General features: G+C 40.6%; 1 protein-coding gene across 1 annotated transcript in view; it reads left to right on the forward strand.

Moving 5' to 3' along the window:
• Positions 1 to 12,944: 12,944 nt before the first annotated feature.
• The window catches only part of OTOA (otoancorin), an 85,149-nt gene continuing 83,184 nt past the window's right edge, over positions 12,945 to 14,909 (forward strand). Inside the window, exons 1-4 of the mRNA XM_037028424.1 lie at positions 12,945 to 13,032; positions 13,381 to 13,409; positions 13,505 to 13,535; positions 13,653 to 13,680. Of these exons, the coding sequence (XP_036884319.1) occupies positions 12,945 to 13,032; positions 13,381 to 13,409; positions 13,505 to 13,535; positions 13,653 to 13,680 (176 nt within the window). The remainder of the gene's footprint in view (positions 13,033 to 13,380; positions 13,410 to 13,504; positions 13,536 to 13,652; positions 13,681 to 14,909) is intronic.

Consider the following 14,909-nt stretch of genomic DNA (forward strand, 5'->3'; position numbering starts at 1 on the left):
CATGCAAGATACTCCATGAGACCATTTCTGTCTCCTTTTGTTATGGAACCCCTAGCCTTCCAATTTGTTCTCCGGAGAATAAAAGAGGAACAGGAATGGCTATCCCGAATCTTACCTTCAGGAGCAGGGCTGGGACAACAGCTCAGGCCTCCATGCCTCTGGTTCATAAAGTGTCATTTCCCTGGACTTCTTTACCCCTTGTGAGCCTCACCACTTCAACACCAAGGTTTGAAATGAAATCCAATCTAGTTCAATCAGCCCGGTGTCCCACAAGCCACAAGTTAGCACATTTTGCATTATAGTAGTGAAAATGTACCTTTTGGTGGGGGCCAGCGGAGTGGAAAATCTTCAAGTTGGCATCTGCAGGCCCAATCCTGTGTGTCCACGATACAAACATTAAAGGAAGCTGCTTTGCAGGCAGTAAAACTCCATGTCATTGTGAACTGTTCATTTGCATCTGGGATGGATGCCCCAGGACCGGAGAAACCTCCCAATGTTTTTGCAAGTTTCACAGGTGAAATATTTCTCATCCATGGGGTGAGCAACTTGCCCTGGTTTCCCTGTGACAGTCCCAGGAAACTGGACAGTTAGTCTCCCTGCTCATCCAGATGCTCATAGTTTCTCAGGAAACTGTTCATTTTAGGTTTGTGGTTATTGCTGCTGCTTTCATTTTAAGTTCGACCAAGGCTGTTCTTGCTTGCCTGGTTTCCATTCACCTGTCTGCTGTGGGGAGTCTTTGGTGGCAAATGAGTGGGACCCATGGAGAAAGCTATTGACCCCCTAATTGCTGTTGCTCTATGCAGGCCTTTCAGTCCTTTTGGCCAGTCTCCTAAAAGAGAGTGACCCAAAGGACTTTTAATGAAAACTAACGGGCTGGGGTTTCATTGGAATGAAGACAGAAAGTGGTGGGCAGGCTTCTGTTTCAGTAATTGTAAACTTTTCCTTGGAATTAATAGGGAGACTAGCCATAAACACAAGAACTTCATTGTTTGGGAAACTGGAGAATTGTGAATGAAGCCAATGCCCCAAGGCAGCTGACCAAAAGGAAAGGAGAAAATAGGACCAAAGGCTCCCTAGAGCCAAAAAGACCTGAACCCAGTAACAGTTATTAAGAGATTGAAAATACAATCCTGGGGGAGGGATTGGTGGGGCAGAATGCATCTGTCCCAACCCAGTTTGGAACACAGTGTTTGGTGTCTGGAGGTTTCAAAAGTTTCCAAAACTTTTGGAAAAAGTATTGTCCTAGGCAGTAAAATGAGCATAACTTTTTCTAAAGCTGGTTGTGGAAGCCCCCTTGGGGGATAAAGAATCTATTTGCATAATAAACTCAACAAGAATGCTGGGGCACCTCTGAAATAATCTGGAAAGATGTAGTTGTGCATTATGGGGTTCCTTTCCAGTTCCTATTATGAGGGATTTCTGCATTTGGGATGTGGGCTGCCTGAGAGTCTTGTGAAGATAGCCTAAGTCCGAGACTTCATCTGACCTGACCCAGGAGCCCTGGAGTGGCCCTCTCTCCTCACACTTCACCCCAAGGACACCATATCCTCACTTGTCTTCCTCCCAGCACTCTGGCCACTCCTCTCAGCCCCCATTCCCACTTCCTCTTCACTTTACCCTTATTCAAAGCACAACAGTCTTCTTTGTTTTGCCTTTTCTTTCAAAAATCCATTAGTGTAGAAAATTTCAAACACATATAAGGGTAGACACAAGAATATAATGTATCTCATGTACCTGCATGATGTACCCATCATGCAGCTTCTGTTGTCAACCCATAGCCAACATTTCTCATAATGTAACAGGGCACAAAATGGGGTCCTCAGAATATAGGAGAAATTCCACACAGCCCATAGTTGGGTGATAGGAGAAGGGGATGATATGGCATTTAAGATACTTTGCATAACTATAGCAAGTTTGATAGCTAGTTGATAGCTGTGCTGCTGCCCTGGGCAAAATGTGGACTCTAAGAGCATTCAGTGACTCCTGACACAGGGGTGGGGTCAGGTGGGGGGTGATGGGGAGCTTATACAGCCCTTATACGGGGGAACTCTTACCCTGAGTAAAGATGGCAGCTGAAAGAAGGTAAAAGATATGGGCGAATTAGCAAAAGTAGCACATTTTAAGAGGGGCAGAATATGAGGTTAGGGAGGAAGCTCTGGGACAGCATTTAAAATATCGGTGGGCTGAGAGAGAAGGGAATCCACCTATGCTGCCTGTAGTGAGGGAGGAGCTATGTCTGATCCTCTGAGAATTCTGTCATGAGGTCTGAAAAAGGAAGCAGCAAGCAGCTATGCAATTTGTAGTGAAGTGGTACCCCATCAGGGCTGGTTTGTAAGGTAGAAGCCATGACGGTGTTGCATCCACCAACCGCGAGAACAAATGTCGGAGACTTTCAGGGTTTCAAAGATGTTACTTTATTGGCCAAGTTTAACCTGCGCAAGGGCGAACTCTCAGAGTGTTCAGAGACACAGTGCCTGCAGGGGCTGCAAATGAGAGTTACGCCTAGTGCTTACAGCTAAGTCCTTAAATAGAGGCAAGCAAGCAAGCGTTGCACAGAAGCAGATGCGGCAGTTAGCTGTTGGCTTACAGAGCCCGTGCGCAGGAACAGGGTGGGGTCTGACTCAACTGAGAGGAAAATTTTGAAACTAAACAGATGGCAATCAACTTACAGGATGTTTGCTAGGGATGCAGGCTCCTTGGGGCTGAGACTATTTTTCTTGTTTCCAACAATGGCTGGTGTCAGGATTCTGCCTAGTGGCCTGGGGTGGTGAGGAAGGTAGCTATGTAGGATAAGGAAAGAATATAGAGAGAGCTGATGGAGCTGTGCGGGAAACTGCTAAATTGGGCACAGACTTCTGAGAGATGCCTGGAATGCTGAATTGTGACCAGAGAATGCTGACTTCTGCTTCTCTGAGGAACACATGGAGAGGCCACTCTCTTGGGATGTGTGCCTCTCTGGACTCCACCATGATCCAGTGTAACATGGCACATGTTTCCCTGAACCACTCATGGAGGCTGAGGACAGTACATTCCAGATCCTGAAAGAAAGAGCTGCTGTGAGAGGATGGCAACTCTGAAACCCACGAGTGTACTTTCCAGAGGAGATAGAGGCCTGTTGGTGCCACAGAAACAGAGAAGGATATAGTGAGCTTTGGGGCATACTATTAGTTTATAGCCTGGTGAGGAGCAAGGGAAGTTCTGGGTTTCAGGGGAGAGCAAGGCTGAGCAGGAGTGCACTCAGCCCCCCCAGTCCTAGGCTGGAATACTGTAAATAAAAACCTGTTTTTTTCAACACTAGTTGTTGGGTTATGCTGTGGACAGGCTCTGGTTCGCTCAGTTATAGTAATAACCTGTGTCCCACCTATTTTCTCCCTCCTGTATTATAAAATATTTTGAAGCTCTCTCAAACATCATGTTTCTTTTGTAAATATGTGAGTATGTAGCCCTAAAAGGGAGTTGACAAAGTTTTCAGTAAACTAAGTATAAGTATTTTCCACTCTGTGGACAACACAGTCTCTGTCCCATGTTCTCAGATCTGCTGGTATAGTGTGAAAGCAACCATAGATAAAGTGAATGAGTATGGCTGTATTCCAATAAAACTCTATTTATTGACATTAAAATGTAAATTTCATAAATGAAATGTTCATGCCTCAGGAAATAGTATTTTTTTGATTTTTAAAACTATTTAAAAATGTAAAAGCCATTTTTAGCTTATGATGTTATGAGAGAAACTCAGTTCTTGCCACTACAGTAAAGAGTTACAGATCAGCAAGTGTGCAAGTGGGGTTTATTGGTGATACATTCTCATGGAAGAGAACTGGCCTTACCAAAGTGGGGAAGAAAGGAAAGAGCCAGGGTGGCAAGAGCATCAGGCCCTTTGTTCTGAGGACTTACATAGTTGGCAGGATGGGGGTGAAGAAGTTGCATATTGACTGACAGGTAAAAGTGGTACCAGCTTTCACTCGGGGTAGTGGGGGAATGTGACTACCCAAACCTAAGTATGTGTGGGGTCTGTTAGTCTGAATCCTTATCTTGCTCCTGATTATGTTTGGCCATCGTGTTGTAAAACAGATAAGTGACAGGAAGAAGCTAATTAGAGTTAAGGCAGTTACCCAGAGTTTTTTATGGACTCTTTCTGTGAGTATTAGGGACTCCCTTGTAAAGGAGATAGTGACCAGAGGTAGAAAGTTAACCAAAGTTGTTTTATGGGCTTCTTTTTGGGGCACTGTGGATTCCTTCTTCTTCCTCCTTTTAGGCCTTGGGATGAATACACAGTTTCAAGGCTTTCTTTGCTGGATAGTGGAAACGATGCATTGAATTTTAAGGGCTTCCCTCCTCCCATGCTAACATAGTGTTTCTTATGATATTGGAACACCTGGCAAAATTATTAGACCAGGCTCAGGACTGCCAAGTTAGTGGGTGAGACTTGTCTCCCTCCTCCTCCCTGTCTTGGTTTACTATCCATCCTGCTTAACAATGAGCCACACAAAACCAGATAGCTGATTAAATCTGGCCCCTCGGTTGTAGTTTGCTGACCCCTTTTTGGTGGAGATGATGAGAGGACATGATCCTGGATTGACCCTTGAGGATAATCAGAGTCTCCCTAGCCCCTTCCCCTGTCCTTGTCATGTGTGTTCTGCCCACTGGTCCCACAGAGGGAGCCATTTTCTAGGACACAGCCTTGAGAGAGCAATGTGCTATTGAGACCATCTGGACTGAATATGGACTGAACCCTATTAAGGCCTTTGTATATAAATTTCCAAGATTCTGGGGGATTGTATAAAGATCTACTTGTCTTTGCACTTCCCAAGACAAGCCTGCCAGTGTGGAGTGGACTGCCTTTTTTTCTTTATACTCTGCATATGAGGCCAACATTGACCAACACTCCTCCTTTCAAAAAGAAAGACTGCTTTAAAAATATAACCACAATTCTGTTACCACACTTAAAAATATTAACAATAATTCTTTAAACTAATTAAATGTCCAGTTAGAGCTCAAATTTCTCCAGTTGTCTTATAAGTTTTGTTTTTATGGTTTGCCTGAATCAGGATCCAAATAAAGTCTCTAAGTGATTGATAAATTGAAGGGTTTTTTTTTTTTGAAGTTCATAGTTCTTTCCCCTTTCTGTTTCTGTCTCTGTTTTTGCAATGTATTTGCTGAAGAAAGTAGGTTCTTTGTTCTAGGGAATCACTTAGTCTTGGTTTTTCTGGTTGTACCTGGATTACCCAACATATTTTAACAAAGAAATGCCCTGGTCTCTGTCCTTTAAACTCACCTTGTTTCTCCTTATGCATAATTTCTTGGTACTCTCATCCAGTGTTATGGGTTTAGATATATGCTGAATGCTCTGTGTGAATATCTGTTCCCACCCTGGAGCTCTTCTGTAATTACAGACTCAGAGACTAGAATGCTCACTTGCTGTCTCTTCTCAGATGTTCACTAGGCATCTCAAGCTTAGCATGTCCACTCCCAGTGCGTTGGCTCTGCCTTTAAAATACCTCCACATAATCCAACCATTTCTCACCACCCTCACTGCCATCTATGACGAAGTCATTATTATCATTTCTTATTGGTTTTCTGTGCTTCAACCATTTTCCCCCTCCAGGGTATTCTCAAGACAGCATCAGTGAAATTGATGCAGTTTTAAAAAGTCAGAGCATGGCTCTGGCTGTTGTGCTAATATCCCTTCAGTGGCTCCCATTTCCCTCCAAGTATAAGTCAAGGTGCTTAAAAATTACCTAATCATACCTTTTTCTAGAACATTCTTTCTGCAGACATTCCATGATTTCAATTTTGAAAATATCAGTCTGACTTTAAAAATATATAATAAACCCATATATAGAGCTTTAGTGTGCCAAGCATTATTTTAGGTGATTTACTATTAACTCTTCCTCCAATAACAAGATGATGTGGGTACCATTATTTACTCCATCTTACAGATGATGGAACAGAAACCCAGAAAGATGAAGTAAGTTGTGCGACATCCATCACACAGCTACTAAGTGGTAGAGATGGGATTCAAACCAGGCAGTCTGACCACATGATCCATGCTTTTCCTTTCTCTTTTGAAATCAACTTTTGTGCAGTATAATTTATATCAAAGTAAAATACATCTACTTACAGTGTAGGATTCAAGATTCGAGAAATGTATGTATGTAACTGTATAGCAACTGTCATAATAAAGATAAAGACATTTCACGCTGTACAGTTTCCTTGTACTCTTTTGCAATAAACTCCTCCCACTGTATCCCACTGTGCACTAGTTAACTCCTGATTTATTTTCTGTCATGGTAGATTATTTTGTCTGTCCTAAAGTTTCATATAAATGGAATCATGCAGTATATACTTTTTTGATTGGCTTTTGTTTAGCATAATATTTTTAGGTTCATGTATATTTTTGCATAAATCAGTTTATTCTTTTTCTTAGGTACATAATGTAATTTTTTCTTTGGGTGTTTTATTATAGTCATAGAAAGTTGCAAAAGGAAAAAAAAAGTTTCTTGTGTCCTCTTTACCCAATTTCCCCTGATGGTTACATCCTACATAACTATGGTACAATATCAAAACCAGGAAATTGACATTTATATAATCTAATCCAGAGTTTTTTCAGATTCCACCTATTTTACATGTACTGTTCTTGTGTGTATTTGTGTTTAGTTTTTACAGTTTTACCATGACCACAAGGCTCCTTTGTGCACCCTTAATAGGCATGCTTTCTTCTCCCTGTGGCAAACACTAATCTGTTTTTAATCCTATAATTTCACAGTGTGTAACCTTCATGATTGGCTTTTTTTTCCCCACTCAGCCTAACTCCCTTAAGGTCCATTCAAATCACTGCATATCCATTGTTTGTTCTTTTTATTTCTGAGTAGTATTGAATGATGTGGACCTACTACAATCTGTTTAATCATTCACCAGCTGAAGGCATTTGAATTTATTCTAGTTTTTGACTGATAAATAAAGCCACTATAAACATTCATGTATAGGTTTTTATGTGAACATAAATTTTTATTTCTCTGGGACAAGTTTCCAAGAAGCAGTTGCAAGGCTATATGTTAAAGCCATGTTTAGTTTTATAAGAAACTTATAAACTATTTTCCAGAATATCTGCACTATTTTATTTTCTCACCAGCAATGTATGAATGAGTTAGTTTCTTTGCATCCTTTCCAGCATTTAGCATTATCACTTTAAAACATTTTGCCGCCTGACAGAGCTATAATGATATTGTGGTTTTAATGTTCATTTCCCTAATGGCTAATGATGTTAGATATCTTTTTTTTAATATAATTTTTTTATTTAATTCTTGTTCAAGTACAGGTTTCTGTCTTATATTCCCAACCCTGCCCGCCCCCGCCCCATGCTCCCTGCCTCCCTCCCCTTTCTGCCCCCCACCCTTAGTTATTGTCCATGTGTCCTTTATACTTGTTCATGTGAGTCCATTCCCTTTCCCCTATATCTTTTTAAAAAAATTATTTAAAAAATAAAAAATAAATAAAAAAATAAATAAATTATTTATCTTTAAAGGGGAAGGGAATGAGAGAGGGAGAGAAATATTAATGTTTGCCTGCCTCTTGTGCATCTCCTGTTGGGAACTGGCCTGCCACCCAGGGGTGTGCATTGGCTGGGAATCAAACTGTGATTGTTTGGTTCACAGGCCTGTGCTCAATCCACTGAGCTACACCAGCCAGGGTATGATGTTGGATATCTTTTCATGTTCTTATTTGTCACCTGTATATCCACTTTGGTGAAGAGTTTTCTTACATCTTTTTTCTGTTTTCTTTTTTTAAAATATATTTTATTGATTATGCCATTACAGTTATCCCATTCCCCCCTTCACTCCCCTCCACCCTGCACACCCCTTCCCCACCATTCCCCTCCTTTTGTTCACATCCATGTGTCACAAGTTCTTTAGATTCTGTATTTCCCATAGGATTCCTGCCCTTCCCCTGTCTATTTTCTACCTACCATCTATGCTACTTATTCTCTGTACCTTCTCCCCCCTTCTTCTCCTCCCACTCCCCTGTTGCTAACCCTCCATGTGATCTCCATTTCTATGGTTCTGCTCCTGATCTAGCTGTCCTCTTAGTTTGCTTTTGTTTTAGATGTGGTTGTTAATAACTGTGAATTTGCTGTCTTTGCACTGTTCATATATTTTATCTTCTTTTTCTTAGATAAGTCCATTTAACATTTTATATAATCAGGGCTTGGTGATGATGAATTCCTTGAATTTGACCTTATCTGAGAAGCACTTTATCTGTCCTTCCATTCTAAATGAAAGCTTTGCTGGATAGAGCAATCTTGGATGCAGGTCTTTGGATTTCATGACTTGGAATACTTCTTTCCAACCTCTTCTTGCCTGTAAGGTCTCTTTTGAGAAATCGACTGATAGTCTGATGGGAACTCCTTTGTAGGTGACTGTCCCCTTATCTCTTGCTGCTTCTAGGATTCTCTCCTTCATTTTAATCTTAACTAATGTAATTATGATGTGCCTTAGTGTGTTCCTTCTTGGGTCCAACTTCTTTGGGACTCTCTGAGCTTCCTGGACTTCCTGGAAGTCTATTTCCTTTGCCAGACTGGGGAAATTCTCCTTTATTATTTGTTCAAATAAGTTTTCCACTCGTGGCTGTTCCTCTTCCCCTTCTAGTACTCCTATAATTCGGATGTTGGAATGTTTAAAGATGTCCTGGAGGTTCCTAAGCCTCTCCTCATGTTTTTGAATTCTTGTTACTTCACATTTTTCTGTTTGGTCATTTCTTCCTTCCTTCTGGTCCACTCCCCTGATTTGAGTCCCAGTTTCCTTTCCATCACTATTGGTTTCCTGTGCATTTCCCTTCATTTCAATCAGTTTAGCCTTCATATGTTCCTCTAATTTGTGACTAAAACCAACCAATTCTGTGAGCATCCCAATCAAGAGTATTTTGAACTGTGCATCTGAAAGGTTGACTATTTCTTGGTCACTTAGAATTATAGGCTCTGGGGCTTTGAGCTGTTCTTGAGTCATAATGTTTGGTCTGTTCACATCTGTTATGTATGAGGGGTGGAGCCTTAGGTGTTCACCAGGGCTGGGCGACCTAGTTGCTGGGTTGTGACACTTTTTGTGGGGGCAGGGTCAGAGAGGGGAAAAAATGGCGCTTTGCTCTGCTCCACACTCTCTCAGATTTCTGTTCCCTCTGTGGCTTCCCACAAGCAAATTGGGATCCTCTGGTGCTGGTTCCTGGGTGTGTGGGCCCGTGTACTCTCCAGGACCCTGTGGGTCTCCCCAGTGAACTTTCTGTGAGCCTGAGAGCCTCTCCTGGCACCTCAACCCCAAGAAATTCTTTTTAATTGGTGCTTTCAGGCTCTAATTCCCGTGGCTGGGGCCCTAACCTGAGCAGTCAGTCTCACTGTTCGCTCCTTTGCTTGGTTTATCTGCCCGTGAATGTGTGACTGAAGTCAGCCAGCCGCCCTACGTCCTCCGCCCGTCGCCACCGCATGTCTGATATCCACCAACCATCTCCGCCTCTGTTCCTGGGTTGGTCAGACCCATCTTTCCTGCAGACTCTGCTCCATTGCTGACTCCACCCCTCTAACCAGTCTGGTTGAATGGTTCATTGTTGTTGGACTTCCGTACAGTTCAATTTTCACTGTTTTGGCTGCATTTTTGTTACTAAAACTTCGCTGTCTTAAACTTAGTTGTGGGAGGGGTCACAGTGTTTCCACCTACGCCTCCATCTTGGCTGGAAGTCCTTTTCCCTGTTTTCTAATTAGATTGTTTATTTATGTTTGACACTGTTCAGTTTTGAGAGTTTTTTTATGTATTCTAGGTTCAACTCTTTGTTTGTTTGTTTTTTAAAAGATTTTATTCATTCATTTTTAGAGAGAGGGGGAGAGAAGGAGAGAGAGGGAGAGAAATATCAATGTGTGGTTGCTTCTCACACACCTTGTACAGGGAACCTAGCCAGCAACCAAGGCATGTCCCTGACTGGGAATTGAACTGGTGACCCTTTGGTTTGCAGCTCACACTCAATCCACTGAGCTACACCAGCCAGGGCTGATTTTGTGTGTGTGTGTGTGTGTGTGTGTGTGTGTGTGTGTGTGGTTTGATTATGATGTACTTTAGTGTGGTTTTCTTCATGTTTCTTCTGCTAGAGGTTTGTTGGTCTTCTTGGATTTGTAGGTTTATAGTTTTATGAAACTTGAAAAGATTTTGGTCATTGTTTCTTTAAATATTTGTCTTGCCACCTTCTTCTTTCTTGGGACTCTAATTACATACATTTTAGATGTTCTATATTGTCCAGAGCTCTCTTAAATTTTGGGAAGGTCTTTTTCTGTGTTTAATTTGGATATTTCTCACTGCTATGATTTAAAATTCATAAATCGTTCCATCTGCAGTGTCTAATCTGCTGCTAATCCCTCCTGGTGTATGAATCATTTCAGATATTATATTTTTCATCTCTAGAAATTCCATTTGAGCTCTTTGTGCATCTTCTATTGTTCTCCTTAATATGTTTATACTTTTTCTACCTTCTTGAACCTACAGAGGATATTTATAATAGCCATCCTTGTCTGCTAATTTTATCTTCTGTGTCATTTCTGGATTTGTTTATGTTGATTTACTTTTTCCTAGGATAATCACCCATATGTTCCTGCCTCTTGGCCTGGTAATTTTTGATTGAATGATGGCTGTATTGGATATTTACATTGCTGGTTTCTGGATTTTCTGATCTTCTTTAAATATTGCTGGGGGTTTTTTCTGGAATGTAATCCAGTTAATTGGAATCAGTTTGATCCTTTCAAGGCTTGCTTTCCATAATACCCCACATACTTGGAGATTTTCCAACTTCAGCTAGTACAATTTATTCTCTGCCCTGTGTGAGCTTGAAGGACTGTTCTACTTACTCATGGTTGTGTTCTGCTGCAGGTGTGTTCTGCTGCAGTCTCAGGTGGTTTCTCACATGTATAGACATAGAAAGACAAATATTAGCCAAAGATTCAAGGGACTCTTCTGCAAATCTCCAGAGCTCTCTCTCTTTTCCCTCCAACTGTCTCCTCGATTTGATGAGACCTATAGGCTCTCCCTCCTTGTGCTGAGGTCTGTAGACTCCAGGTAGTGGGTAGGAGAACTTGCAGAGCTCAGTTTGTTTCCCTCCTAAGTAGGGAAAACACAGCTCCACACCTCCTTCTTTGTTCTCTTTCCTGTGAGTTTTTTACTACTCAACACAAAACACTCCACACAGAGTACTTCACTTCTGGTCACCAAATATATGAAGGTTTTCCTCCATACCAAGCAATTCAGTGATGCCAGTGGGGTGTCCTACAATTTAACTAAATCATGACACTCTCTATCTGGAAACAATGTCAGACCCCACAGGTTAAGGGTTTAGTCCCACAACACTTCTTTTACCCCATTTCATATACAAATTGCAAGCAGTAAATCCCCAAGTTACTCACAACTTCTGTCTGATTGGGTTGCAGATTGCATGTTCCTACAACCCACTCCTCAGTTTTGATTAATTTTCTAGAGCATCTCACAAAGCTCAGAGAAATACTTATGCTTACCACTTTATTAAATGAGATGATAAAGCACACAGATTAGCAGCCAAATGAAGAGAGATCCAGGGTGAGGTATGGGAGAGTCCTGAGTACAAGAATTTTTGTCATGTGGAGTTGTGGTCCATCATCCTCCCAGTGGGGATGCATCTGCCACTCAGGAGCTCTCTGAACCACCTACTATTGGGATCTTCCTCATACAGGTATGATCAATTATTAACTTCCATTTCCAGCCCTCTTCCCCTCTCTGGAAGATCAGGAGTAGGGGGAAAATTCCAAGCTTTCAATCATGGCTTGGGGTTTGTGGTGACCATCTCCCATCCAGAAGCCCACCCAAAGTCATCTAACAGAACGAAAGATGCTCCCAGTGCTCTCATCACTCAGGAAATTACAAGGATTTTAGGAACCCTGTGCAGGAACCAGGGACAGAGACTGATCTATATTTTTTATTATCTCATAGTTTCCCTTCTCTCAGGAATCTCAGTCTTGTGCTACCTATTGTCCAATTTCTAAAAATCTTTGTATGTTTTGGTTGGTTTTCTAATTATTCAAAGTAGGAGGTTTTATTTACTGCCAATGACTCCATCATAGCTGAAAGCATATGCTCAACTTGTTTCTTTTTTACTGATGCGTGGTATTTCATGAGTGAATATGCCATATTTGTTTAATCTTTCACCTGTTGTTGGACATTTGAGTTGTTTCCAGTTTTTGGCTCTGATGAATGAAACTGGACAAGTATGGACATATGTTTTAACTTCTCTTTAGTAAATATGTAGGGGTTGAATTTCTGGGTCATACAGTATTGTATATTTAACTTTTAAGACATTACCAAACAGTTCTCCAACATAGCATATCAGCAATGTGTGCATAAGAGTTCTTGTTGCTCTACATTACCGCCAGTACTTGGCATTATCGGTCTTTTAAACCTTTAGTCATTCTAGTGGGTAAGTAGTGATAGCTCATTGTTGGTCAAATTTTCATGTTCCAGTAACTAATGATGTTTATAATCTTTTATGTGTTTATTGGCCATTTGTATTTTTTAAAATGAAGTTTAAGTTTTCTCCATTTTCCCCATTGGCTTATCTTCTTCTCACTGAATTGGAAGAGTTCTTTTTAAATTCTGGATATAAATCCTTTGTCTGATGTAACAGAACCCATGCTTTTAAGCACTCCTCTTTTCTTGTTTGAGGGGAATGGAGGAGAGGGAAAGAATTTAAATAGGAGAGAGATGATTATGTCTTAGACTAGGATAGGGGTTTAGATGGAGCAAAGTAGATGGAATTTTAAAGTTATTTTTTTTAATTACTAGGGATTCTGGGTCTATTTGTCTTTCCCTCTTGTCTTCTGAATGTTCTTAAATATATCTAAGGAATCAAACTTGAATTATTTTTATGCTTGAATTAACCACAGGAGGATGTCTCAGGAACCTAGGACATACGCTCTTCTATTCCTTTTTCTGAGCTATGGAGTGGCAAGTCTCAGAGTTCCAAATTCCAGGCAGGGTAAGTTTCGAGGGAGGAAGAGTCTGTCATGGTTTCCATACATCTTAGGGAATCAAGTGGGGATGGATCAATTTAGGTTTGTAATGTGCTATTGTAAAATATTTTGGAGACAGTGTGTTTACACGGGTGCATGTGTGAGAACATGCATGTAGGGTTTTCACAATTATTTTAAAAGGGTTTTCAAACCAAGGTTTTCTCACATTAAGCACATATAAGTGCAGGTATAATTAAAACCCACTAAAATTTTTCTTCATCACTGACTTTTTAGGGGGATTCTTTTTCCTAACCCACATTTGTATCTTTGAAGGTCATATAATTCTAGTTATACATTCATTGGCTTTCTTACAGATTTGCATCCATTGTTGCAAAAAATGGCAGTGAGTATTCCATTTTTTTTAAAAAACCCAAACCTTTTCTACTGGGACAGCCTGTGTTTGGATTTTATACTTGATCTTTTCTCTTTGCCTTTTAGGAAGAAATAATAGATGGAAACTATCTGATGGGTAATGTCTACACTCTGTTCCTACTTGCTGCTTCTAAAAATTTCACACAGAATGTGACTGTGATCTCTCTGGAATGATTCCTTTTTAAACTGTCTTTTCATTTTATTTTTATTATAGCATTACTGGATCTCATACAGTTTCAAAGGTAACTGGCCCTAGAGGGAAGGACATGGGATGGAATAGATTTTTAATAAAAACTCTTAATGAAAGTCTCTTAATTGTAAAAAGCAATACATGCTTATACAAATATGTCAACCACAGCACAAGTGGCTTTTGTCAAGTAGACACATTTGTTCCACAGACTTTCATTCCTCTCTGCTGTAGCATAGGAGCTAACATTTACTGAGTATTTACTGTGTAGGACGTATTGTTCTAAGTGCTTTATGCATAGAAAGACATCTAATTCTTGCAGGTACCGTGGGATCGATCCTATTCTTATCCCATTAGACAGAATGATGACACTGAAGCCCAAGAGGGTGAATCAAGGTCATATAGCAGGGAAGTGGTGGCATAGCAGTATGTACCCAGCAACTGGGCTCTGCAGTCTGTTGCCTTCACCCGGGTTTGTTATGTACTGCAGGTGGGCCAGTGTTAGATACCGGGCCATGAGGCAGGGCACTGGAGTGTCTGGTGGAAAGAGAGATGTTATAGATTGTTCTAACATGATGAGTATTCTGAAGGAGAAGAAATGGAGGCCTTGGGTCTCATGGCAGGAGCACCCAATTATGTGAGAGTGATAGATCCCCATAAAACTCCTCTCCCTAAAATAACTCCAGTTGATAGTTTTGTATATATTCTTTCAGACTAAATATTTATTCATTATTCTACTTATAACAAAAATGGGATTATAAAAGGACTTTAAATGGCTTATGGCAGGAGGGTTTATCATCAGTTATTCTACTATATCTGGAAGCAAACACCTGACTCACCTCTTTTTTACTGACAAGTGGTAGTCCATTGAATGGGTGTGCCATATTTGTTGAACCTTTCACCTGTTAGATGTTTCATTTGTTTTCAATTATTTGGCTATTATGAATCAAACTGTGCATTTTTTATGCATTGGGTACTGCTTTAAGCACTTTACATGGGTGAGCATATTGAATCCTCACAATCATTAGCTGTATAACATAAAAAGGTAAATTGAAGCACAGGACAATTCAATAAATTATATAAGGCCACAAAATTAAGTGATTGAGCCAACATTTAAGTCCAGGTTTTGAACCCCTCCTCTTCACAATGCTATTCCAGCATCTCACAGTTCACACAGCATCTGCTTTTTATTTATTTTTATTATTTTAAAAAGATTTTATTTATTTATTTGAGGGAAGGGAGAAAGAGGAGAGAAACATTGGTGTGAGAGATGTCGACTGGATA

This window comes from Sturnira hondurensis, unplaced genomic scaffold (assembly GCF_014824575.4).
Source record: "Sturnira hondurensis isolate 20B ecotype Veracruz unplaced genomic scaffold, ASM1482457v3 Scaffold0019865, whole genome shotgun sequence".
NCBI lineage: Eukaryota > Metazoa > Chordata > Mammalia > Chiroptera > Phyllostomidae > Sturnira > Sturnira hondurensis.